This window comes from Phoca vitulina, unplaced genomic scaffold (genome assembly GCF_004348235.1).
Source record: "Phoca vitulina isolate PV1807 unplaced genomic scaffold, GSC_HSeal_1.0 scaffold40, whole genome shotgun sequence".
NCBI lineage: Eukaryota > Metazoa > Chordata > Mammalia > Carnivora > Phocidae > Phoca > Phoca vitulina.
The window spans coordinates 13,503,467-13,528,819 of NW_022589743.1; the positions used below are offsets into that span (position 1 = coordinate 13,503,467).

General features: G+C 61.4%; 2 protein-coding genes across 6 annotated transcripts in view; both read right to left on the reverse strand.

Annotated features, from left to right (window-relative positions):
- Positions 1 to 1,085: 1,085 nt before the first annotated feature.
- On the reverse strand, positions 1,086 to 9,406 carry TBX2 (T-box transcription factor 2). The gene is made up of 7 exons (XM_032428900.1): positions 9,012 to 9,406; positions 7,593 to 7,860; positions 6,469 to 6,615; positions 5,172 to 5,248; positions 4,908 to 5,071; positions 3,801 to 4,438; positions 1,086 to 1,675 (listed from the first exon to the last, which is right to left on the reverse strand). The coding sequence occupies exons 1-7, from the start codon at positions 9,404 to 9,406 to the stop codon at positions 1,223 to 1,225; spliced, it is 2,142 nt and encodes a 713-aa protein (XP_032284791.1). The 3' UTR covers positions 1,086 to 1,222.
- A 7,454-nt stretch (positions 9,407 to 16,860) lies between these two features.
- The window catches only part of BCAS3 (BCAS3 microtubule associated cell migration factor), a 618,903-nt gene continuing 610,410 nt past the window's right edge, over positions 16,861 to 25,353 (reverse strand). For 3 of the 5 annotated variants that reach the window (XM_032428491.1, XM_032428494.1, XM_032428490.1), the window contains one exon: positions 16,861 to 17,670. In XM_032428491.1, the coding sequence (XP_032284382.1) occupies positions 17,522 to 17,670 (149 nt within the window). In that variant the 3' untranslated portion in view covers positions 16,861 to 17,521. Of the gene's footprint in view, positions 17,671 to 21,003; positions 21,095 to 25,353 lie in introns of all 5 variants that reach the window. The other 2 variants (XM_032428495.1, XM_032428493.1) reach the window with 1 other exon arrangement.

Below are 25,353 nucleotides of genomic sequence, written 5' to 3' on the forward strand. Positions count from 1 at the left end.
CCTGGCCTGGGAGGCTGCGGGCGCGGGAAGCGCGAGGGGGTCTCGCAGCGGCTCGGCGCCTCCCGGCCCAGCCCGCGGCCCTCGCCGGCGCCGCCCGGCCTCGCAGCTCCGCCGGCCGCCCCAGCCCGCTGCCGCCCCCGGGGTGCAGCTGCCGCCGAGCAGGGGGCGCCCAGCGTTTTGTCCCCGCCTCCAGTCCCTCCTTACGCGCTTGCTGCGCCCCTGTCCCACGCGGCCCACAGAGCGCACAGCGCCGTTCACTTCGCATTGCAGCGTTTTATTGTTTTCTCGCGTTTTTGTCTTTTCGTCTCGCTCCGTAGCGAAAAGTGAAAACCTGAGGTGGAGCCCGCGGGCCGGGCGAGCAAAGCCCGGGCGGAGGGGCCGAGGGGCTGGCGGGGTGGGAGTTCCTCCGGGGGTCGGGGCTTCTCCCGCAGCCAAGGACCCCCCCCCAAGCCCTGTACAATATAGATGCTCATGTAAAATGAAAAGAAATTTTAAATGCTATGAATTAATCTCTAGATATTATGTACACAGCAATGTACACCTTTGAATAAATTAATACCAATTTGCATATTCTGGGAACCTTAAAGCTTATTTACACAAATTACCATTTATTTCATAAATATCTTTTTTTTTTTTCCCTGGGGACTCAAGGCAGAAGTGCCACTCCCTCCGCTGACCCGGGGGGGGGGGAGGGGCGCCTGTCTTTTTGGGGGAAGAAGTGGGAGGACTAAAAGAACAGGTCCCTCCCAGCTCAAGTCTACACTGACTTCAGTCTTCACTGAGCCCAGCATCCCTCGCTGCAGATTCTCAAGCGGTCCAGGCCCAAGGCTAGGGGCTCTGGGCTTCTCTCCGAGGCTCCCATCCCTGACTCCTGCACCTTCTGGCTCTGGAAGAGGCTGCTGGGCGGGGCGATGAGGCCTGCCCACAGCGCCGGAGGACCCAGAGGGGCCCCTGGCCAATGCCACCTTGCCACTGGAGCAGATCTGGACCATGACCAGTGGCTCCTAAGCGACTGCGTTCCCGGCAGCTGGGTTCCTTGTGAGGCCCAGGGAAATGGCCCAGGCCCCGGCTGGCTGGTCGGGCGGGCCTCTGTTCCGGCTGCTGCAGCCCGCTTTTGCTCCTTTATGTAAATAAATACCCATTCTGTGCTGTACACGTGCCAAGCAGCAGGGGCAGGCAGCCCGGGAGGTCTGCGTGGCAGCGGAGCCGCTGGGCAGCCCCCTCACTTGGGCGACTCCCTGCCGGGGGAGAGGGCTCGCTGGCTCTCCAGCCCACTCACCAGTCTCTGGATGCTCTGCAGTTCACTGGCCGCCTCTTTGGCTGAGCCGCTGGGTGACAGGGCACCCCGGGAAGGGCCCCCAACCTTGCGGAGAGCCAGCTCCGGCAGCGGGCTGGGCTCCCGGCTGTTGCCGCCGGCAGCCTTGGAGCCGTCGGCCGCCAGCCCAGTGGTGAGGAGGCTCGCGCCGGGCGGGAGCGTTACCGGGATCTGGTAGGGGCTGAAACGCAGGCGGGGCCGGGCACTGCCCAGAAAGTGGCTCCGGGACAGGGAGCCTGCGGCGGCGGCAGCTGCGGCCGCAGCACTGGTCGCTGGCAGAGCAGAGGCCGCGGCCGCAGCGGCTGCCATGTACGTGTAGGGGTAGGGGAAGAGGCCTCCGAAAGTGGGCATTGGGATTCCCTGAAAGAAACAGAACAAGACAAGGGTTAGGCAGCCTGCCTGAGGTGTTCTGAGGGGAAGCTGGGGGCTGGGGTGGTGCTGCCAGCACCCGACGGTGCTAGGAATAGAAGCCCAGAGCTCCCAGAACTGTAACCCCAAGCAGCACAGGTAGGCATGAGCCAGTATGCTGCGGCCAAACCCCTTAGAAGGGAGCCCACTTCGGGTGATGAGACAGGTCTGGCGCCATCAAGCTCTGTGCCCGGTATTCAGTACGAGTGAGGGGAAGACAGGCCGGGCGGCTGGCCTAGCACCCGCAAAGGCCCAGACGGGGGAAACTGGGCAGGCACAGAGCCAGGTGGTAAGCAGGCAGCTTTGGCTGTCTTGGGAGGTTCTGTCACTTAGAACAGTGTCCTCCCCAGCCCTGCTTTCTGCAGGTGCCCCCCCCAAAGGACTGAGGAAGCACCGACAAGGGGGGGGAGGAGCTCTGTAAATTCTGCTTTTACCTGCCTGCATGCTCAGGGATCTCCTGCCTGGGCCAGGAGAAGGGCATAGATGCCAATCCGTTTATAAACTGGCCTGGATATTCTACAGAGAACTCCTGGCGGCACCTCAGTGGCAGCTGAGGAAGGAATTCAAAGTCTGCCTGTGGAGAGCACAGTAGCCAGGAGACCCTGGATAAACACCGTCTGAGTCCGTGAGGCCCGACTTTTGGATTATCTGACCTTTGAGATAATGGCTCACTCCCCAGAGTATGAAGGTATGGGGAGGAGTGCAGGGAGCTGACTGCGCTGGGCTTCCAGGCCTGGCTCAGGCAGGGAGAAGGAAAGAAGCAGCTTAGTCAGGAATGAGAAAATATCCTTCCCGAGAAGGTCAAGCCCTACTGGGCTTTCAGTCCTGGCATCTCAGGTGGGGAGGAAGGAGGGAGGCTTCAGACCTCCCCAAAGCCGGCTCTACCTGATGGCCAGGGCCAGGCTACCCTGGCACAGGAACGTGACCACTAGCAGGATACCCAGTGATGCCTCCTGAGTGCCTGCTCTCAACCTGGTCTTGCACCTGTTGCCCAGACTGTACCTAGAAGCCCTGACTTCCCCATGACCCATGCTGGGGAGGAGGCATTCGCATACACACAGAATCAAGGATGCACATTAAACCTCCAAGCCCTGAGCTCCATTTTCCAGAGGCTTCCTTGCCATCTCAGAGCCACAGATACACGTGATGTGAGTGCTTCCCTCACTCCACACATCCCTGACACTGAAAAACCCATTTCAGAACGCCCTCCCCCACTTCCAAAGTATCTGCTTCTGAACCAAAGGAGCCTTCTGAGACCTGAACTCCTATTTTCCTTCCCTTAAGATAAGATCTCAAGGGTTCAATTTGCCAGAAACCTCAGAGGGAAGAAAATGAATGTAGAGATTCCAAATCTTTCCACAGGGAATATTCCACCCAAGCAACCAAAGAGGCCGCTCTCCCCGTTGGATCTCCGTATTTTGCTGCTGGCCAGTTTCATAAAGTCTCCCCTGGGAGCTCAGAATTTCAGCCTGGGCCTGGGGAACTGAGCCCCTCTTCCCTGAGATGTGTGGCTGGAGGAGTTGGGAGACCCAAGGTTGGGGGGGGGGAGGAACAGTCCTGTTCTTTGTCAGGTCAGAGGACTTCCTGGAGGGCCTGAAAGGCGCCAGAGGCATCTGAGAGGTGGGTCATTGTGGTGGTCGATTGTCCAGAAAATATTGCAAATTTTCCTACTCCCTTTTTCCAGGCATCTAAGCCTTTCAGGGACTGACAGTGAGCCAAGAGTTTTTGTTTCCAAGAGAAGTGTCCTGAGGCCAGGAAAGTGGACTTCACAAAACCCAGAGGCAGATGCAGTCTGTCAGAGGAAGAGTCTAATGGGTGCCACTCGGTGCTGGAGGCATAGGGAAGGGACCCCCAAAGAGGGTCAGGGACTTGTCCAGAGTCACACACGAGTCAGAAACAGTGCTCTGGCCAGACCCTAGACCTACAGTCTTAGTCTCCCTGCATCTAGGTGTCCTGGAGAGTGTCCATCGGGTCTTGCCAGGACAGAGTCATTGCCCGCGGGAAGCTCAGAGCCCCCGTGGCACCCTCGGGCCCTATGCCCACCTCGCTCTTTCTCCCTCCAGATCACAGGCCTTACCTGAGATGCCAGCATATGCTGGGAGAGGTGGAAAGGGAAGGGCGCAGCAGTGCTTGCGGCGCTGGCCGCGGGACCCAGCCCGCCTGCGTCCAGCCCGGTGGCGGCCCCTGGCCCGCCTCCTGCACCACTGCCGCCGCCGCCCGCCACCGAGGCCAGCAGGTGACCCATGCCCATGGCGGAGAAGGCTCCGGGGCCCATGGCGAACTGTCCCGGGTGCAAGAAGAGCGGCTGGCCGGCCCCCAGCGGCCCGAAGAACTGCTGCCCGTGCAGATGGCCAGAGAAAGCCAGGCCCGGCAGGTGTCCGGCGCCCAGGGGGGACGCACTGTCCGTCTGCACCACCAGCGGCGCCAGGCCGGGCTCCTTGCCCTCGCCCGCCTCCTTGCGCCCGTCGTCCTTCCGCCTCGCTTCGGCGCGCTCCTTCTCTAGGCTCCGCAGGCCGAACGGGCCGTCCGCGCCGCTCTCGGCCGGCTCCTTGCCCCTCTCCGGGCTGCGCCGCTCCCGGGCGCGCTCAGGTTCGGTCAAGCGAGGGGGGCTGCCGCTGTCCAGGGCCGGGCTGCGGCCTAGCGCCGGCCCCGCGCGCTCCTCGCTCAGCCTCTCCGGCTCTGGGTCGCTGTCCGCGGCGCACGACTTCTCCTCGGCTGCGGGGAGAGAGGACGCGCGAGGTCACAGGGGCCCGGGAGGAGACAGACGCGAGGCCTCCCCCGGCGTCTGGGCCGGGTCGGAGAGACTGGGAAGGGCCTGCTCTCGGGGAAGCCGCGTCCGAGGAGCTTCTAGATCCTCGTCGGGCAGGGGGCAGCTGCAGGTCACCTAATCTCAGGCCCCGTATTTAGAGCTGGAGAAACGGAGCCGTGTAAAGGAAACTCACTGCCAGAGTCACACAGCGCCCGGGGCCTGGCTCGGAGTCCAGCCAGATCGTCTAGCTACGGGGGGCCGCCCCTCCCAGGGAAGGCCTGGGTCGGACGCCCCGTCCCAGACACACTGCTGACGGTTACCCGGTTACCCGACGCTGAGCAAAGAGCCAGCCCGGCGCCTTGAGGAGTCCCTCCCCTCCACCCCCCCCCCCCCCCCCCCGCCACCTCCACCCCCGTCCGACCACCCGACCCTCACCTCGGGTTCGATGCAGGCGCAGGGGACTAGGCGCTGACCCCGGGGAGGGTGGCGGTTCCCGCGCGGGGGCAGGGTCGCAAGACGAGGCGTCCGACTCCGCGCCGTCGCGCTCGGGCTTGCAGTGTTCCTCGTACAGCCGCAGGGACGGCAGCGTCAGCTGCTTCCTGGGGATGAGCGGAGGGAGCGGGTCAGAGGCGCGTGCACACAGCCCCGCGTCCTGCTCGCTCAGGCACCCTCCGTGGAGCCGGCTGGCTCACCCCTCACCTTTTCTCCCGCCGGCCATTCCCGGTGTCCCGGAAGCCCTTGGCAAACGGGTTGTTGTCGATCTTCAGCTGCGTGATCTGCGGGGGGGGGGGGGGGGCGGAGGGGGCGGCGCCAGGTCAGGAAGCGGCTCCTGCAGCCTGGCCTGGGGCACCCCGAGGTCAGAGGAGGCCGGTCCAGAGGAGAGACCCGCGAAGGTCCGCTTGGTACCCGCCCGCCTGGGATAGGACGCTCCCAGCCGGAGGACGAGGTGAGGCCGGCGGGCCTCGCGGGAAGCCACGGGGGTCTCTCCTCCTCCAAAAACTTTATTCGAGGCATATTCTCTTACCTTGTACACACAAGCCCAAAGCTGTGCGCAGAGCAGAGATCTGCCCAAGCATGCACCCAGGGCCACTCGGTCACTCAAGTTAAACAAACCGGGCATCTGAGCAGGCGCGCACAGGGACAGCAGAGCACACGCAAGTCCACACCACAGGCACAGATCACACTCACGGGCCCGCGCACACGCAAGCACACACAGACAAAACAAATGCCCACAGAACCAAACGAATCCGCACACCTCCACACGTATCCAAGGCACCCAAAAGATTGCCGCATACCCGCATACACATCGTCTCACAAAGACAAAAAGAATGACCGGCAGGGCACTTGGACACTCTCTGGAGAGGGGTACACACGGGCACAGGCCCAGAGGGAGTGCTTCTCTGCCCCTCTAGAGAGAGAGTGTAGAAAGGCAGCAAGAAGAAAAAGCCCTTTAACTTGAAGGAAAAGTCTCTAAACACCTCCCAAGGGGTTGGGGCCTGGTCGGATGGGGGGGGGGTGCTTTGGGAAGCTGTGTCACCTGTCCCGCCCTCTGGCACCCCCTGGGAGAGTGAAAACTGGGCCCTGGGTTCCTATCGCTGGTTTCCAAGCCGCCAGGAAGCCAGGGCAGATTGCCTCAGGCTCCCTCTCTTCATTTAAATTCCCGTCCCTGAGCCAAGAAATAAACGAATAAAATGTAAAAATGTCAGCGCGGGCCCGGAGTCTCTGCTAATTGCTAAGTAAACATCCCCACCCCAACGAGCGCCCAGCTGTTCGGGTGCCCGGGGAGCCTGTGTGTACGTGTCACCGACTTGGGAGGGAGCCTGGGGGATTTCGGTGGGTGCTGCGTTTACGGATGCAAGACTTGGTGCTGGGGAGTGAGCTGTGAGGGCGCAGGGTGGGTCCTGGGGGCTTGGGGCGGATGTGAGTGATGGCTTGGAGCCTGCAGGTGTAAGGGGGCGTCGGTGCAGGGCCTGGGCCCGCTGCCCACCCAGCGCACCTTGTCGTTCTGGTAGGCAGTGACCGCAATGAAGTCGGTCTCCGGGAACACGTAGGTGCGGAAGGTGCTGTAGGGCAGCTTCAGGATGTCGTTGGCTCTCACGATGTGGAAGCGCGGTTGGTACTTGTGCATGGAGTTCAGGATCGTCTGTGGGGAGGGCGCGGGTCAGCCGGAAGCCCCCAGCCTTTGGCCCCAGCACTTCTACTCCCTGGGGACCCAACCTCTTTGCAAGTCTCTGTCTCTTTCTTCGTCCGCCTCCTGCACCCCCTCCTCTGCGATTTTCTCCTGTCTTCTCTGCCCCTTTTCTTGCCTATATTTCTTTTTCTTCTATTTTCTCCTCTCAGTTTTCTTTATCGCAGTTTCTCTTTCTCCACTTAAAAAAATTACCCCAGTTGAAAACAGAAATAAAACAAAATAAAAACCCCATAAAACTCCACTCTTAACCTCTCTTCCTGGACTCATTGCTAAGCCCCTAGTAACTCCACGGAGAGAAGATGTGGACCTTCCAGGGGCTCAACGACTGCCCTACCTCTGAATGGGCAGTCCCTTTTGCCCCATCAACTCCCCCCTCCCATTCACTGGGGGCCTGGCTCAGGCAGAAACGGAGAGAACCCCCAAACTCCCTCCTCCTGGTGGGGCATCTGCCTGTGGGAGGAGGGAAAGGAGTCTTAGGATGTGAAGGGGGCTGGTTTAACTTTTGAATCTCCCTAGTTTGGGGGGGAAATGGGGACAGGGGTCAAGGGGAAGGGCAAGGAAAAGCTGAGGTCGGGGTCAGGACTTCCAAGCTCAGCAGTTAAAGACCAGAGGCTGCACAAATGAGTCCCGGTCGCACCTGCCTCCCGCTGGGCTCTAGGAAGAGCTTTGGCAGGCCTGACCCCAGCCGAGATTATGAGCAGCCTGGAGCTTACCGCCCCACAACCCCTTCACTCCCCAGGCCTGCGGAGCCCTCTGGGCCCAGGGTCAGCTAGCACAGGCCACAAGGCAGTGACCCGAGCAGGGGCACTCCGAGGGTTCGGCCAGCGCTCCCCTCCGGGGAATCCCGCCGCCTGCTCTCCCGCCCCCACCCCCTGCGGCACCAGATGCGCAGTATCCGACCCCCTTCCCTGCGCCCGCCCAGCACTCACGAAGCCATGCTTGTCGGAGATGTTGTTGGTCAGTTTCAGCTTGTGGAAAGCCACAGGCTTGGCCATCCACTGCTCTCCCGTGGCCGGGCTGTCCGGGTGGATGTACATGCGTTTGGGCATCTCAGGGTCGGCCTTTCCCGCCACCATCCAGCGCGAGTTATGGAATTTATACCGACAATCGTCAGCGGCCACAATGTCCATGAGCAGGATGTATTTGGCCTTCTTGTCCAGGCCGCTGACTCGCACCTTGAAAGGGGGAAACATCCTCCTGCGGGAAAGGTGAAGGGGAAGACTCCATGGAACCCGGTTTTATGTCTGAGGACCCCACTCCCGGGCACGCACCACTGCCAGGAGCTTCCCCATCTGTGTTTCCCTGCTGTCGCTGCTTTGCCCCCATCTCACTGCCTGGGACACCCCACCTGTGGTTGTTATTCCTGGGGGATCCCATTTCCGCTTGTCAAACCCTCTCTTACTATAGGGTTTCCCATCGGCCCTATCCTCAGGTCTGGTGACTGTCTTTCTCCCTCATCCGAGATGAAAGCCGATGTCCAGGAAAGAAATCCAGGCCCCCCTAGAAATACACCTGCTTCTTTTGAATCTCCCCAAAATTCATTCAGGGGATATGCCCACGGGGACTGAAACTCCCAAAAATAAAACCAGAAGATGTTTGCTTGGGGAACTGGGTTACAGCCGAACAAGAACCTTAAGTTTCGGGGGAAGAGGGTGAACCTGAGGCCTGGATTCTCGGTGGCTGAGTCGAAGGGTGGAGGGCTGGGGACTGTGATTTTCTTCTGGCTTTAAGGCCTAGAGCGGTGTGTGAGCAGGGAGCTCCTCGCTCGTGGGCCCGGACAAGGCTCCCAGCCCAGGTCAGGCGGCAGCTGGGCCCGCTCGGGGCTTACTGCCGGAACGGAATGGCGGGCTGGAATCAGCTGGCCAGCCTGGGCCTAGCATGGTGCGAGTCTCATTCTGGGTTCCAGGGTCAGAGGACAGTCCGGGAGATGCTGCACCTCCCCGGAGCTCCGAGAGCCAGACCCGGAGGCAGGAGAGCGAGGCGGCAGGGCTGAGGAGCCGCAGCCGAGATCTCAGAGACCCGCCCGGGCCGAGCCTCGGGGCCTCCTCGGCTTTGGGACTCAGAAAGGTTGGGACTACTCTTTAGGAGCGTGTTTTCGTTTTATTTCATTCGGGAGATTTTGATGGTTTAGTTTTAAAAAATTCGCTCAGTGCCAAATGAGAAAAGTCAACTTGGATGTCTGTGGGAGCTAAGCGTGGCGCCGGGGCCGGGGCCGGGGCCGGCGCCGGGGCCGGGGCCGGAGCCGGGAGCCGCGAGCCGCGAGCGGCGGGCTCGGCGCTGGTCGGTGCTGTCGGGTGCCCCAGCCCGCCCGCCCGCCTGCATGCCCGCCGGCCAGCCAGCCGCCCTACCTCCCAGACTTGGTGATGACCATCTCGGTGCCCAGCTTGTGGAACTGGTCCCACAACTCCTTGGCCTCCAGCGTCACCTTGGGGTCGTCCTCCACCTCGTCCTCGGGCTCCAGGCTCTTAAGCGAGCGCAGATGCGCGGCGGGCGGGTGCGGGCCGAGTGCCGAGACGTGCAGCCCCGCCTCGGCCGCTGCCGCCGCCGCGGCCGCCGCGGCCGCCGCCCCCGCCAGGCCCGGGTCGGGCAGCGGCTTGGCCAGCGCGCCGGGCGGCAGTGCGAGCGCCGGGAAGAAGGAGGGCTGCGCCGCCGCCAGGAAGGCGGACATGGGAAAGTCGGCCGGCCGTGGCGCGTGGAACGGGTGGTAAGCCATGGCGCTGGCCGCCAGCGCCGGCTCTCTCATCGGGACATCCGGCCCAGGCGCCCAGGGGCCGGGGCCGGGGGCGCGCGGCTCGGACCCCCGGCCCGGGCGGCGGCGCGCGCAGAGGAAGGGCGACCCGGGTGGCAAGCGCAGCGGCGGCTTCTCCCGGCTCCCCGTCCGGCGCACGGCGAGGGGCGCGGGGCTCTGGGCGCGGGGGTGGCGGGGGCTCTGCGCGGGGCTGGGCTGGGCTGGCCCGCTCCGGCGCCGGGGACCACGCGCGACTGGTTAGATCTTGTCGTGATCTCTGGAAAACTGTGACTATCTCACATGTCCTGCCCTGCTCGGATCCCCTGCGCTAACGAGCCAGGCCCCCCTTGATTGCTGATTTTACGCTTTTTGGACCAATTGTGGGTCTCCGGGGGCGGGGTTTTGACAGCTCAAGCCAAGCTCCGGCCGGGAGGGGGGGCCGGGGAGAAGGTGTCGGAAGCCTCAGCAGTAAGAAAACATGTCAACAGAATAAAATATTAACCAATGACGGGCCAGCGGGCCCCGAGACCCCTCCCCCTGCCCCGGCCCCCACCCCGCCGCCCGCCGCCCGCGCCCGCGGCTGCCTGCGCCCGGACGGGAAAGCGCGGCGGGCCGACCCGACCCGCCGAAAGGGCCTGAGGCGGGGGGCGCCCGGGTCCCAGGGCCCTGGGGAAGGACCCCCAGCCGCACGCCGGCTCCAAGTGCAAAGCATTGACACGGCCCCGAGAGGAGAGGGGGCGCCCTCTTTCTCCCTCGCCCGGCGGCCCGGCCGCTCTGGCCCGCGCCCCAGCTTGGCCTCCGACCCCGCTCTCCGCTGCGGCGCCGCCCGCGGCCCCTGCACTCCGGCAGGGGCTGGAAAGAGAGGCCGGTGGGCGGGCGAGTCGGGAGGCGCGGGCGGCGGAGGTCCTGGAGCGGAACTCAGGTGGCGGGAGCCGGTGAGTGGAGCGGTGGTAGAACCCCGGCGGGGCCGGCGTGGGCGGGAGTGGGACGCGGCCTTGCACTCGGGAAACGCGGGTACCCCCTAGCCCGCGCCTCCACCTCACAGGAAGACTCGGGAGGAACGTGGAGTTCCCGGCAAGCCCTGAACTCAGCCCAGTATCTGTCTGCGTCCCGGATCCAGTCCTGAGTCCTCCGACGGCCCGGAGAGCCGGTCCTCGGGGCTAGGAAGGTGAGCGCATCTTCCGCCGAGCACAGGGAGGCACGGCGCGGGCTGATCCGGGTTCCCAGATTCTTGACCCGCGACCCAACGAATTTTCGCCGCATCCGGTACCGGAGACCCAAGTCTCCCTCATCCTAAACAGCGGCATCGTCTCTCCGCTCTCCGCCACGTTCTTAGAGTTTGTTTCCGTCTCTCCGAAGCGTAGGTCTCCCAAGTTCAGTAGTTCGGAGCAACGAGTGTGAGGGTCGGAGGGTCTGCGCACACCTGTGGTTGAATCCACCCGCCCCCCCCCAGTCTTCGTTCTTCAGGAACCCCACTATTTCCCCCCCCCATAGTGTGTGTGTGTGTGTGTGTGTGTGTGTGTGTGTGTGTTGTGCCCAGTACGGTGGTGCCCACTGTGCACGGCGTGAGCCGCAATTTAAGGAGTGCCCCCAGGGAGTGAAGCGGCCACACACCTGCCTTGAGTCGGGCTCGGGCGCTGACACTCAGACTGATTCCTGGTGGTCGTGTTCTAAAGGACAAGAAGGACCACATAACTACACATGGGTGACACTCCTGCCCGCACAACCTATATAAGTGCGGGCGAGTTCGGCTGGCGAGGGCCCTGTGCCCGCGTGGTAGACGCGTACAGCCCACATCCAACAGTGACCCAGGCAACACTGCCCATCCATTGCGCACACCCAGTCACAGGGCACCTTGTCGCTGCACACTTGGACCTGGCATGTAAAGCCTGATGGTTTGGAGCAGTGCGGATTAGGGACCGGCCAGAGCTGTTTGACCTCCGCGACCTTTTTTCTACTTTTCCAAGCCAGTCCCGGAGCCCTCGCAGCTCCCTTACCCGGCTCGCGAACGAGCGCCGCCCCCACAGGGTTTCTCTTCACGACCCTGCTCGTGGCTGGGTCGCTCCTCTCTCAGTGCCTCCTCTCTGTCCAGAACGAATCTTCGACTCCGCGCTGCGCAGTCTACGCAGAAGGGGCCGGATCCGTTGCAGCTTTGCACAAAGTCCTGCCGGCTCCATTTAGGCGGGATATGGCCCCTCAGGGAGGGACGTGTGTGGGCAGGTTTGCGCAGTCGGTGAGGTGACCAGATAATAGGGCAGCGTTCCTTAGCCAGGAATCCGGGGACGGGCTCGGGGGAATCCGTGAATACATTTGCAAAGTCGTGCGTGTACACATACTTTTGTGCCCATAAGAATGTGTGTACACCTAACTGTGCAATTTGGACATTTTCTTGGGAAAGGTCCGTAGCTGGTCCAGGGGTCCAAGGCCCGGAGAGTTCGAAACACGCTGGCCTGGGTTGTTTGCCGAAGAACCCCGGCGACGGTGCATGGCTGCATTTGGGGACCACGATCCCACCTGGCCACAGCCACTGGGGCACCGACTTGCCCTCCCGCGGCCACAGGCTCTTTCCGGCCAGGCCCCTGTCGTCTGCCCTGCCTTTCCGTCCCGCAACCAACCCGAGATCTTGCTACAGGCGCTGTCAAGATTCTGAATCTACCCCCCAGCCAAACTCTCCACCGAGGAAGATCCTTGACTCCTCGAAAACCCACGCAGGGGAGGCCCAGGAGGCCTCGGAGCGGCGCCTTGAGCCTCCCAAGCTCCTGCTCGGCCCCTCCCCCACCAGGGTCTACCCCTCTTCCCCTTCCCGGGAACAGGCGCCTCTAGGGGGGTCCCCGGGGCTGAGAGTTCGTGTCTCTTTAAGAGGCCCCGGGGGGCGCCTCGCAAGCCGCCCGGGGCTGGAGGGGGGAGGGCACGGGCGGGGGCGGCTGGCGCCAGGCGGCCGAGGCTCCACAACAAAGCTCCGGCCCCTGTCACTTCGCATCGGCCGGGCCCCGCAGACGGGCGGGGGACGCGCGCTCAGCTGCCCCTCCCTCTCCCAGGCAGTCCTGGGTCCGGGCGTCGGGCGGGCGCGGGCCTCCCGGCCTCCAGCGGGTGGTTGTGCGCCCCCAGTACGCTCCGCGATTCCCGCAACAAGGAAATCGGGCGCGGGGGGGGGGGTGGCGGCCTGGGCCGGGTGGTGCCTTGGTCCTGAGCCTGGCTGGGCCGCCCGTCCGTCCTTGGCCCCGTAACATTTCGCGGGGTCAAGGCCACTGTTGGGACCTTCCCGGGGTTGGGCCTCGCCGATGTCTTTGCTCTGTGTGACTGGGCGTGGACCTGAGTGCGCCCGCGTGGATGGCTTAGGGGTATATGGTCAGTGGCACAGGGGACGTGCGTCGGGTAACGGGGCGCTGTCGTGAGACGAGTACTAAGGATATGATTGTGCCCGGGCTAAGCTCAGGTGACGTGTGTGGCCTATGCGTGTGACCAGCCTGTCCCCATCTTGGCGCGTTGTGTGTGTGTGTGTGTGTGTCTGTGTGTCTGTGTGTGGTGGGGGGTGCGGGGGAAGACACAGAGTTGCTTCCCAGCCCCGCGCTTCCCGGCCGGACCCGCGCCTCCCGGAGTCTTGGCGCCAGCCAGCCCCGTTTAGCGGCCGGGCCCGGCTCCCCCGCGGTCCCGGCTCTGGCTGGGGTGGGGGCCGCGGCCTCGATGACCCCGGCCCGCAGCGGCCCGGCCTGTCCCGTCCACTTAGACAAATTGCGGCTGACAGGCGCGCAGTCTCTCTGGAGTCGCCGCCCGCCCGACGCCTCCCTCCCGACCCAATTACCCCGCGCGGGGTCGGGCCAAATGGCTGGGATGGGGGGCGTGGGGAGAGCGGGAGGCGCGACCTCTTCACGGCCCGCGTCGTGGCCCCGGCCTTGCTCCAGGAAAGGCGGCGGGGACGCTTTTTCCGGTGAGGTCCCGGGAAGTGCCTGGGCAGACACGGCCCGTGTGGCCCAGTCCCCAGTCTTCCAGGCTAATGCGAAGACGAGGCCCCTCCTGGCCGCTCGGGTTCGGGACGTACCCGGCCTTTGAAGGGGGTCACTTTACACCCGATGGCGAGGTGCGTCGGCCGGCAACCCAGGGTGCGTCCCCTCCGGCCTTTGGACGACTTCCCCAGAGTTTTGGGGACCCTATAACCCTGGGAGCTCCAGACTATTAGCTGCTCTGGGGTCTTATCCGTTGGTGGCCGCTGTCTGCTTGGGAGCAGGGGTCGGCCCAAGTGAGGTGTACATGTGGGAACCTGCGAGCGTGTGGACGTGCACAGCTGTGAAATGGTTGGGTGTGGGTGCTTGGGATCATGGCGGTGAGAGCAGGTCATGCTGTTGCGGGGCTTGAGAGGGGGGCAAATCTCTTTTTTGGGGGGGCAACTCTCTTAAAGGACCCCCTAAGACCAGCCCACCTGAGAGAGAGGGGGCGGGGCTGGCCTGCGCGCGCTCGCCAGGATCAGGATTCGCTTTCCCAAACGCTTTCGCAGGGAGCGGCCGGGGATTTCCTGGCGCAGCGTCGTCGTCCGGGGCAGCGCCCCACAATCAGGGTTCCAGCTGGGTCGTACCCGCCCTCCCTTTCCCGAGGTAGAGCTACCTGGCCTGTCTGGTCAGCCTCGGGGCCTCCAACCAACCTTTTGCCTTTCTAACCGGTAACTTCCTCTCTGCTGGCTTCAGCCTGGTTGCTCTTCTTGGCAGGACGGGCACCTCTCCCCCTACTTTACAGATGAGGACCCTGAAGCCCAGAGGGGCAGTAATTTGCCACGCAGCTACCAGTGGCAGGGCTGGGATGGGACCTTGGGACCTTAAAAGAGAGCAAGGCCGTCTCCACTCCTTAGCAGCTGGTGATGTCACTGCTGTCCTGACTTACACAGCAGGGCAACACTGAGATTTCAGGGCCCCACCGTCAGGCTGGGCTCTTGTTTTGAATACAAGACAGACAAGACGCTCTCTCCCTTTGCCCCTAGAGTTTCCGGCTCTAGGTCTGCGGGAGGGGGCCGCCTTTCCAAGTTACGCAGGGACAGGGAGCAGCTTCAAACATCAGCCAGGGGCTGGGTCTGGAAGCTCTTAGGGGTAGGGGATGGAGATGAGTGGGATCAGATCTTGGATTGTGTGGGGGCGCAGGACAGGGAGGTCAGCACAGAATCCCGCCTTCGAAGGGAGCTGGGCGGAGGCATAGGAGGGAGCACGAAGCAGAACGAGGTCGGATTAGCTGGGTGACTTTGTAACCTTGGGCAAGGCCCGGGCCTTCTCTGGGGCTCCGGCTTCTCATCTGCAAAATCAGGACCAAGCAGTACTCTCTTAAGTACTTTCTAGTTCAGAAATTCTCTGGTCTGTGCAAATCAGAAAAATCAGCCCTTGAGAAACCACTTCCAACCCCAGACTGGCAGCTGCCTGCCCTGGCCTCTGCTTGCTTCCAGAGCCCGTACTACTGTTGGACAGAGCGCTCGTGTGCCTAGATTTGCCTTGGGACCACTGGGCCTTCTCTCAAATCAATCCCAGATACTGCCCTCCCTCCTTGAGCTGCCACCCCAGCTCCCATCAGCCTCTTCACAGACCATGAAGATATTTTTTCCTCCATCAAATTGAGAGAAAGTCCGTGGTAATTTGCCCTTTGAGCAGGTAGCACTGTGAGAATCGGAGATCACATGGCTTCCTCAAGGTCACTCGGTCAGGCCACAATTAGATGCATGTTCTGATGGCCTCCTAGGTGATGGCATCATGGAGGTCTGCTGGGCTGCTGGGGGGGGGGGGGTGAGGTGGAGATTGCCCTTGGTGTTATCTCTAGAGGATAGGAGGCTGGCTGCTCCAGGGCCAGTGGGCAGTAAGGTCCCCCACCCAGGGGCCTAGATCTCACTTCCAGCTGATTACAGGCTGTGGCAGGGTCCATAACCTCCCCAATTAGCCAGGGGCCAGGCCCAAGGCCTCTCTGATAACCCGAGCCCTGTGGCAGCCGCCATGGGGCCAGCTTATCTGGCCTTTCTTATCCTCCCCCTTCCCCCACATACTCAAAGACTTGCCCTGGCTGTGAGCAGATGAATAACCAGATTGTCCTGCAAGCTCAGCCGGCAAGTCCAGCCCTACACCCACAACTTTCCCTGACTGGAGGAGGCCACAGATGTTTTGCACCCCCTGGAGGGAAAGGGCTGAGCCAGGGAGGACTCCTGACTCTAAGCTCCCAGCCAGTTCCCTGCATGGTTGGAGAGAGCTCCCGGCTCTCCATCTTTGCCCCAACCACGAACCCACGTGGAGGCAGAGGGGCTCACCTTTCCTAGAGCTCTGGACCCATCCCCAGGGAGCCAGGCCACGGGGCAGCCTGGCAGCACCCCTCTCCCTGACCTCTTTTGGATGGAAACACTGGTCTGGCGGGGGGTCGGGGCTGTGCCAGGCACATCAAGGTCTCTGATTCGGCCGAAATGGGGGAAAAGCTGCTGCTAGTCTGGCAGCCCCCAGGGGCCGTGCCCAGACCTGCTTATGTTCCCAGCATGCCTCTCTGCAGCCTGTGATTCCTTACCTACCACCACTGCAGGCCCCAGACGGGAGGGACTGGCTTCAGCCACCCTATCTACGTAAGGCCGTCTACTCAGCCAGTAGAGCCCACTGTGATTCAGGTCCCGCTTCGCCCAATATGCCCAACTGACCCGGTGGCGGGCACTGACGACAAAATCTCCTCTCAGGTGTCATGGGGTGCACGTGAAGGGGGCACAGACCCCAGGAGCTACTCCGGCTCCATCTGGACGGTTGCACGGGAATCCCTGCTTGTGAACTCAACTCTCCCGAGGCTGTTACATTAAACTTTACCCCAAACCACACCTGGCTCAGTGGGTTTTCTTCAATCCTCCCAGGCCCCTCTGGGTTCTCAGGGAAGAGGGGGGACTGGGGCTCGCATTAGTCTCCCTCCTGCTCGATACCCCTTTTTGCTCCTCCTGTTCCCATCTCCTTCCTGCCTTTCAAGTCAGGTCTGGAATTGGGAAGGGGTGGGAGAGCAAAATCAGGAACCTGTCACCCAAGGTTCCAGCCAGGATTCATGAGACCTACCTACACCTGGCCATCCTTCCACCTTCTGAGTTGGAAAAGAGAAGCAATTACAAGGTGCCTGCCCCAAAGATAAGGCTAGCATCCTCAGGAGGCTCTCTGTCCCCCAGCAGCCCCCCACCCCCACCCCCACACATGTCAAGGACTGGACTGGCCCTGACTGCCCCAGCCGGTTGGGGGGGGGGGCTCCTGGCCTGTGTGGGGCCTCCTGAACTCACTGGCTCTGGTAACCAGCAAGAAGTTTGGAGAATTTAAATTCGGCCCTACCCAGATTGCAGAGCAAACATTCTCCTTCCCCTTCCTACCCCCTCACTGACCCTCCAATCAGTTGCTCATGTCGAGGCAAAGGGTGCTGGGAGCAGGGACACACGGTCGGGTCCACAGGACTCTGCTCGGGGCTTGGAGAGGACCCTGACCCCAGCAACACAGGGATGGACACAATTATAGCGTGATTTATTGGACAAGACGTGCACGTTTTGACAGGGCCTTAGTAACCACGGTTTCCTTCACTGGACAGTACAGGACCAGGGTAAAAGGGCTTACAGACAAGAACGACAAATCCTTCCCATGAGCCAAAGGGGAAAGAAAAGAGGAAGGGGGGCTTCTCCTTCCTTCCTCCCTCCTTCCCTAATACTCTGGGCCTCAGTTTACCTCATGCCAGAGTGAGGTTGGCCAAGGGAAACTGGGCAGTGCATCTCATAGCCAGGAGTGGGCTGGGGCTGTCCACTCAGGGTCAAAATGCCCAGCCAGGCCATCCGCGCTCTCCCCTTCCAGGCCCCCCGTGGGTATGGTTAGAAAACACAAAAGTGGATCCAATGCAGGACATCATGTGCAAACAGAGGAGGGGACAGAGCTTCTGCAGTCTCCTTCAGCCACGGCCCCGCTGACGGGGGACAGAGGTCAGAGTGCGCCAAGGTGCTTGGGAGAAGGGGCTCTTCTCCATCCGGGGAGGGTAGGTGGCTGTTGTCACTAAGCTTGGGGAAGGTGGTTGGTGAAAGGGGAGCAGAGACTGAAGGGTAGGACCAAGAGGGGGGCTTCTCCCCCTCCCTCCAGCAGGTGAGTGGGCCGGCCAGTCAGAAGCAGGTTGCTGGTACTACGGGAAGCCAGTAGGGAAGAGGCTGAGGGGCTGACTCTCATTGGTGGGCAGTGGAGATCGGTAGCCGTCGAAGTTTCTTGGGATGCTGCCGCTGGTAGAACCTGAGCTGTTACTCAGTGTCTCGATGCTTCCCTCTCGCTGTAGTTCTGTAAGACAAAGGAGAGGACCAGGCCTGGTCAGAGCGGGGTCTGGGGGAGTGGGGCACACCCTGGGCCGGGCTGTCTGCCTGGAGGCACCTTCCAGAGGGGGGATCCCCACCTGCTCCCCAGATGAGCCAGGCAGCAGCTCCGGTCACAGGGAGTTCAGCCGAAGGAGGGAGAAGCTCCCTTGGCTGGCAGAGTCCAGTTTTAGGCCAGTCTTTCCCTCGTTGTGGGAACCCCTTTAGGCCAGAAGTCTGGCCGCCCTGCTGATTGGTCTGGACCACACTGCCATACATGGGACACGTGCCCACACCTGCACACAGACTCATGCTCAGCCAGCATGCTCCCCGATTCCGGAAGTGGCTCCAGTCCTGGATCTACAGGTCAGGCAGGCAGGAGAAAAGCCAGAACACGGCAAGGACTGCAGCTTCCCTGCCTGATCTGTCCCTACCTCTCCTCCCTGGCCCTGCCTGCTCCCCAGAGCTTCCACCCTGGCTTAGCAACTCACTTGCTCACTCATTCTGACCCACACAGTCTGCCTGCTGGCCAGGCCACCACTCATCTCTGGCACCTCCTGGAAAGTATCCTGTTTCCCTGCAGGAGGGAATGCCTGGTTGGAGAAGGGCCTATTCCAACGGAGAGAAGGTCCCTGCTTGCCTGCCTCCTTTCTCCCTTTCTCTTAGCCCCCAAGTGGCCTGGGGGCCCCTCGGAATGCAGAGTTGCCCTGGGAAGCAGGTGGGAAGGCTCCCATCCCCTCTGCCGCTCCTTCCCTGGCCCTCCCACAGCCATGCTGCCATCTTGGATACAGCAACTGGTCCTATCTCATTCAGTTATGGGAACCTTAACTGCCCCCCCATCCCCAATCTCTTGACCTAAGACAGGTACTGGGGCAGGTGGGTTGGGAATAGACTTCCTTGCATGCTGGATACAAGAAGAAGGAATTACTTCTTGGCTTTTGCAAGTGGCTAGTTCCTACCCCCTTTCAGTCCCTCAGAGTGGGCTCTGAGATGTGGGCACACACATCCCCGGGAAGACTCTGGGAGTGTACCCCAAGCCAAGATGTGGTGATCTGCAATTTCTCCTTCTCCAAGGTACGCTCGCCTGGGACTGAGAGGGTCTTGCCTGTCCCCCTCAGGAGCTCAGGACCTCAAAGCAAACTTGAAACAGCAAAGTGTGCTTGAGTGTTATACTTGTCTGGTCTGGCTTGAGCCCTTTATCTCCAGCCTGCCCCCACTCCCAGCACCCTGCCGCCATATGCATGCAGCACAGCTAGCTTTGGTTAGGGGAAGAGTCATGGCCTTCACTCTTGGTCCGGCCATCGGCAGCCAGCCAGAACTAACCACTGACTCCCACTCCCTACAGACCACCCCCAAAGCACAGAAGCTGCCCAGCGGTAGCAGCCGCAGAATGGGATGGGAGAGTCTGTGCTGCCCTACTTCAGAGCAGGCGCCTGGACCCAGGAGTGAGGGGCCTTCAGGCTGCACCAGCCACATCTGGAACCTCGACACTGGAACCTCTCAGCAGATAGGGGGCAGTGGAAGGAGGGGGCTGTGGACACAGGCTGTGGGCCCGATGATGGTCTCAATCTCCAAGAGGCACTGGCTTCCCTTTTGGGCCAGAGACCCTGGGATACGTCAAGAGTTATCTAGATATGGACAGAAAACAAGGCAGGTGGCTACCGCATGAGCTCTGTCTTCCCTGCTCGTTCTCTGGTCTCACCCTAATTTGGGAGGACAGACCCTGTGCCAAGAGAGGGAGAAGATGGGAAAGCAAAGAACAGACCCTGGGATTTCTATGTGGAAGTGTCAGACTCCAAGAAATCTTCCTTCGTTCCCTTCTTTGCCCACAAGCAAGCCAAGGAGTGTGTGGGGGATCCCGGAGGCCCCGTTTGATTTCCGAGACCCTTGCCCTCATGCACAGCCGTCCTGGCACTAGGGGGCGCTGACAGCAGGGCCAGGAGGGCAGGAGAGAGGCGCACTGGCAGGAGCAAGGAAAGCAGGGGTTTCCTCAGGATCTGGACACCAGGCCCAAGCAAGAAAGCCCCAGATGAAGGAGCAGGAAAGGCCACTGGAATGGGAGAGGCTGGCCCCTTTCCAGAGCTGGGGGACAGGCCCAGAGTTCTTGATGAAGAGTGCCGACACATCCACGCTGCCAAGGAGGCGGAGGAGACTGGAGCCCAGAACCAAGCACGGCACCCCCGCTGCCCCTTGGCACAGGCCCAGGGCAACCCCCTCAGCAGTCTCAGAGGCCCCACTCCATAAGTCTGAGTGGACGCACCTCATCCCATCATGTGATAGCGCAGGGACAGTGGCCAAAGGAACTTGCTGCCCTTGGGGGCCAGGTATGGCCTGACCAGCCCGGCTCCTATTTTCTCTTCACCAATCAGGCCTGGGGTAAGACGGGAGTGGGCAGACTCTGCCCTCCCCACCCCCCCGCACTTAGGCCTTCGATTCCACCTAGATGATTTCAAGAACTCCCTACCGGTCTCCCGACCCCCCGGCACCCCCCTCTCCAACCCGCCATACCAAACCCGAGTGGCTTATCTGCGGCACAAACCTCATCTTGCTTTTCCTTTGCTTAAAAACCTTCATCGCTCCTCGAGTCCTCAGCATCAGATCTAAAGTCAGCACTACAACATGGCCTTTCACGACCTGCCCCCAAGACCCCACCTCACTAATGGCACGTTATTGAATTTGAAGAACCAAAGTAAAATGTCCTTGTGCAGTTTTGGGATCTCTCCAGGCTGCCTCAGGCCCCCCGGGGGCCTGTGCTTACGCCATTCCCTTTGACTGAAAAGCCCTTCCCAGGCTCGCCTGGCCCCCAGAACACCTACTCATCTTCCAAAGGTTAGCACAGGTGTCCACGCCTCTGTGAGCCTGTCCTGTTGCCCTGGCAGCGCCAGCCAGGCCCCGCTGGGCTCCGTCCTCACTCCCGCCCCAGGCCCTCTAACACTCCGCACCGTCTGTTCACGTGTGTGTCCCCACCCGGGGGCAAAGCCCCTCGGGGGCTGCTTCTGGGCCTTATCTCTGTTTCCCTCGTGCCAACCACAGGGCCTGGAAAACAGCTGGTGCTCAAAAAACATTTCCTGAACGAATGATGTGGTAAGGAGAGGCGGGAGCTGCTCTTCAGCATGGACTATCAGTAAGAGAACCAGGGGCCTGGCTGGACCGGGCACTTTTCTATATGCCTTCTATCATCCCCCTTCTCTCTTCTGAGACAGAACAATGAGTGTGTGTGGAAGAGGAAGTGAAGGAGGGGTGCGCACAGGTCCCCCCCCTTCGAGTCACCCCGGCCGCCCAGCCCTAGGAGCAAGCGGCAAATGGAAATGTGTGGCCTTACCTTCCTCCATCCCGAACACCTGCTTTGTTACTGTTGGGTTGCTCACGGACGCTGGGCTGTTGGCATTGTTTTTTTTTTCCTTTTTTTTTCCCTTTTGAAAAGAAAAGCATTGAGGAATCTTTTTGGAAAAGATATGGACAACGATTGAGAAGTACACTGATCTCTGCAAGCAGGTGGAGAGGTAGCTAAGGAGGTGTGGGGTGTCACGCTGCAGGGAGGGCAGGCTGGTGGCGAGATTCTGCAGTCAAGGACAGTGACATGCATGTGTAGGGCGATGGGCGCCAACCCGTCTGGAGGGTCCCAGAGACTGGTCACTGTGGTGACGGAGCTGAGAGCCCCTCTGGCGTGGGGGTAGGGAGAGAGGAGCCGCATACGGAGCACGAGGGCGGAGTGGGAAGGGAGAGAAGGGTGCTGGCAGGCACCCCATGCAGGTGGGCTGCCAGGAGAGGGAGAGGAGACAGTGGTAGGCTGCAGAGTTTTGGGGGACACCTCCAGACCTTTGGACTCAGGGGCCCAGCTTCTGGGCTGCTGCCCTCCTCCCCCATTCCCGAGCCCCCAGGTCTGGGCAGCTCTCCTACAGCCCAGGTGGGCTCGTGGGGAGAGTCCGGCAGCTACCTGCCAGGGCCGCGGGGGGAGAGCTGGGGGCTCTGTGCAGGGGTGGCTGGGAAAGCACACCCCGCAGCCTCTCTACTTGGGAAGAATGCAGATTCCGCTCAGTGGGAAAAAGCCAGCTCTAAAAGAGGTTGCTCCCCAGGCCTCAAAGCACGGTAGGGGATGAGGACTAGTTCCCAGCCAAGGGGCTGGGCTCAGAGAGAAGATAGCTTATTGTGCCCTCACATCCTCCAGTGACTCTGTGCACCCGGGAGTTGGGTGCTCATGTCCCCCTCTTGCAGACAGCAAAACCAAGGAAGAGTAGGAAGCCACCGGCTCTGGCTGTGCAGTCCCCCTGAGAGGGAACTGGGGCAGCTGCAGGCCCCGGAATGGAGATGTCGGCAACTCCGGGCATCGCTGATTGGCCCGCAGTGCTCCCTGCTGGCTGTGACCACCCATTCCCGACTGCTTCTCATTGGGAAAGGGGCCTGCTATCCACAGATGCCCCTCGATGCCATGGCCAGGGTGGGCAAGCCACAGGGGGTAGGGGGACAACGGAAAGAGCAGCAACTACGAGGGAGGCGCGAGGCTCTCCTAAGTGAAGGAAAGAGAATGCTCAATCCTCAGGTGGCCCCCACTCCCCATGGAGTCTGGCAAAATTCGAAGGTGTCAGAGGGGGCATGGAGGTGGCTGCCCTTGTTAGGGAGAAGCAGCTCTGGCTCCCTGGGCACGTATGTGAAGGAAGAAGTCACGGTTAAGTCTCTGTGAGGAGGCAGGAGCACAGGCTGGGCTGTGCAGAGCGAGGGAGTCCCTCGGTGGCAGCTCACTCCCTCATCCCACAGCTGGATACTGCAGCCCCTCTGCAAAGGCAGGGGCAGGGGGACTGGCTCCTGGGAGCCATGGGTGGGTGGGTGCGGATGAGCCCGGCAGGGTGCACCGCGGGGAGAGGCAGAGGATGGAGGCAGACGGCGCCCGAGACGGCATCTGGGGGCCCGGGCACGAGGACTCCCCCTCTGTGGCCTTTCCCTGTGGAGTGATGGTCCCCAAGGCTGCTTCACCCTTGAGGTTTTCCCTGGGGCTGTCCTCTCCCCTGGATACAGACCCTTCCCTCCCTTGAGGCTGCCCCACATGGCAAGACAGAGACTTCCAGGGACAGGCTGGATGGAAGCCTCTTTTCCCTCATGAGTCACTTTACTGTGTGCCACTGTCTTGGTTCCCCCACGCCCTAGGAAACGCTGGGGACACAGGGACTAGGTGAGCCTTGGAGAAAGCGAGGGAAGCCCAGGTGGGCAGGGGGCCCCCAGTGGGAGGTCAGGAGTGAAGTCCTACTTTGGGCTTGACTGTCTCCAGGCCTCTTCCAGGCCAGATGGCAGTGGGGGCAGCTGGCCAGTCAGAGACCCTCAGGGAAGCCCCTTTGGCTTCTGGTCAGTGGGGGGCGGGCATCGTGGAGAGCCCGAGGCTCAGGACTCAGAGGGAGGCCCGTTTGTGGGATCCAGCGGGGTCAGTGAAGGCAGTGCCGTGCGTGTGTTTGGGAGGAGGGTGCCTGGGACCCCTGGTTCGGCCTCCAGGCAGCCCGGGACTTCCTCCAGCACCGGAGCACAGCACCTACCGGCGGCCCCTCTGGCGCGCTCAGCAGTCAGCCCCGTTCTGTACACTTAGAGCCCCGCGATGCTGCTCATTAAAGGGATTAGCGGAGCACGTTTATTGGGCCCTGGCTGCAACCACACACCCCAGCCCTATACTAACCACCCAAGCGGCTGTGGGGCGGGGGGGGGGGGGGCCGCGGGGGGGGGGGGGGGGGGGGGGGGGGGGGGGGGGGGAGTGGGGGAGCATTAGACCTCAGGGCAGAGTCTTACCCTGCACCCACAGCCCGCTTCTGGCAGTGGGAAGGGAGAATGCTCCCCCCCAACCCCCATCCCAAAGCCTCAAGGGCCCGGGAAGATGGGAGGGGCAGTGTCTGCCCAGAGTGGGGAAGCAGTTTAGGGAAATGGTTGAGAGCCTAGGCTCCAGCCTGCTGCCACGTGGGAGACTTCGGGCAAACATCTCCTGTGCCTCAGTTTCCTGTGCACAAGGATAATAATGTTTGCTTCCTAGTGTGATTGTAGGAATTAAATTAAATAATGTAATGCATGTAGAGTGCATCACAAAGTGCTTAAAGCTTCCAGCCAGCAAATGTGAGTTACTACTATTGTTGCAATTGTATTAGTGATTGTGATTATCCACAGGATCCTCTGGGTCCCTCTCCGTCTTCCCTCTCCAGCAGGTGCCTCTGCCAAACAGGCCCCTATGAGCGGGCCTGCCACTGGAGCTTGGGAAGGATTCTTTCTTTTTAATCAAGAAATGGCCTGCTGAGGAAGATGGCAGATATGTGTTTACAGCTTTTCATTTCCCTCCTTGCCTCTTTGTAAATACCCTTTTCCAAGCTGGAAAATAAATTTCCAACCCTGCTGACATGCATTGATTTTTCCCTCCTATATCTACCTTCCCCATGGGCGGGGCCTGTGGTTAAGCCCCTTGCCTGGGTTGGGCTCAGTGGTACCCCAGGGGAGCGGGTGGCCCCAGAACACAGAGCAGCCAGCCAAACTGCCCCATCCTGCCCACTGCCTGGCTCAAAGGAGGTTTGCAAAAAGAAATAGTTCCAATCCCCTTCTTGGCTGGGGAAGGAGGTGGGGGTGGCCTCTGACTAAGAGGTGAGAGATTTTCAGAACTTCTCTGGATGGAACATGGGGAGAGGAGACCAGGGGATCACGGGACTGCTGCCAAGTTCAGCAGATGGATCCAAATGGGGTCTGCCCCAAGCAATCCACTTGGTCAGCCAGGGGCCTGCTAGGATCTGCTGGCTGGGACCAACCAAGCAAACTGGGACTTGGAGAGAGAAAGGTGAAGCAGGTAGGGGACTTGCATGCATCCTGTGGGGCTGAGCAGGACTGGCAACCTCCTAATGCCGGGATCCTGAGAGACGGCCTGGATGCCAATCAGGAGGCTGCTTGCCTGACACCAGTCCTGGCCCTGGAAACTACTGCTCACTCCTCTAGAGTGAGGCAGAGACAGAGATGGAGTTGGCGAAAAATGTTTCCAGAAACCCCGACAGCCCTGTCAGAGCCCACACTCTGGGCTGGAGCCAGCCTCAGCGCTGGCCATTTTTAGGAGGATACAAGGGCAGCAGGTAAAGGAGGTGGCCTGTGGGGGGGCCTTGCTTTTCTTCACACTCACAAATGCCCACCTTGGAGGCCGCCCGCCTCCCCGACACCCCTCCCCACCCCGCCCCGCTCCCAGCCCCACCCTGCGCTGTGGGGCGCATGCACTCGGGCAACCCCACAGGCTGCAGAGCTGACAGAGATGCTAACAGACCAGCATGGCGGTCTTGGGAGGATGGGGCCGGGGGAGACAGAAGGATCGCCCTTCTCTTCCAGCAGGGCCTTTGTTCCCTTCCCAGGTATGCTTGTGGAAGGAAGGAGGGCAGCTTCTTGAAGCTGAGGGGCCGAGGATGAAATGGCTCCTCCACATCCAGATAATAGGAATCCCGGTTTGGGCTGATGGAATCTGGACGCCGAGGAGAAACAGGACTAATTCGGGCCTGGTTATCTCCAGACCTCGCACCTATGTCTGAGTGCAGAGCCCTGGCCCACTGATGCTACATTCCGCTGGTGCCTCACCGCCCACAGCCTGTCAGCCTGAGGGCAGCCACACACCTTCCTTCCTGCCCGGAGTCCCTTTCCAACCCCAAGACTCCCACAACCGTGCTTTTTCTCCCCCTTG

Excerpts from the sequence above, each read along its gene's own strand:
- TBX2 (XM_032428900.1), bottom strand. The coding sequence starts at position 9,406 with ATGAGAGAGCCGGCGCTGGCGGCCAGCGCCATGGCTTACCACCCGTTC. Across the intron at positions 5,072-5,171 it reads AATGGCCGGCGGGAGAAAAG|GAAGCAGCTGACGCTGCCGT; the intron begins GTGAGGGGTGAG and ends GCTCATCCCCAG. Across the intron at positions 1,676-3,800 it reads AGCATATGCTGGCATCTCAG|GGAATCCCAATGCCCACTTT; the intron begins GTAAGGCCTGTG and ends TGTTTCTTTCAG.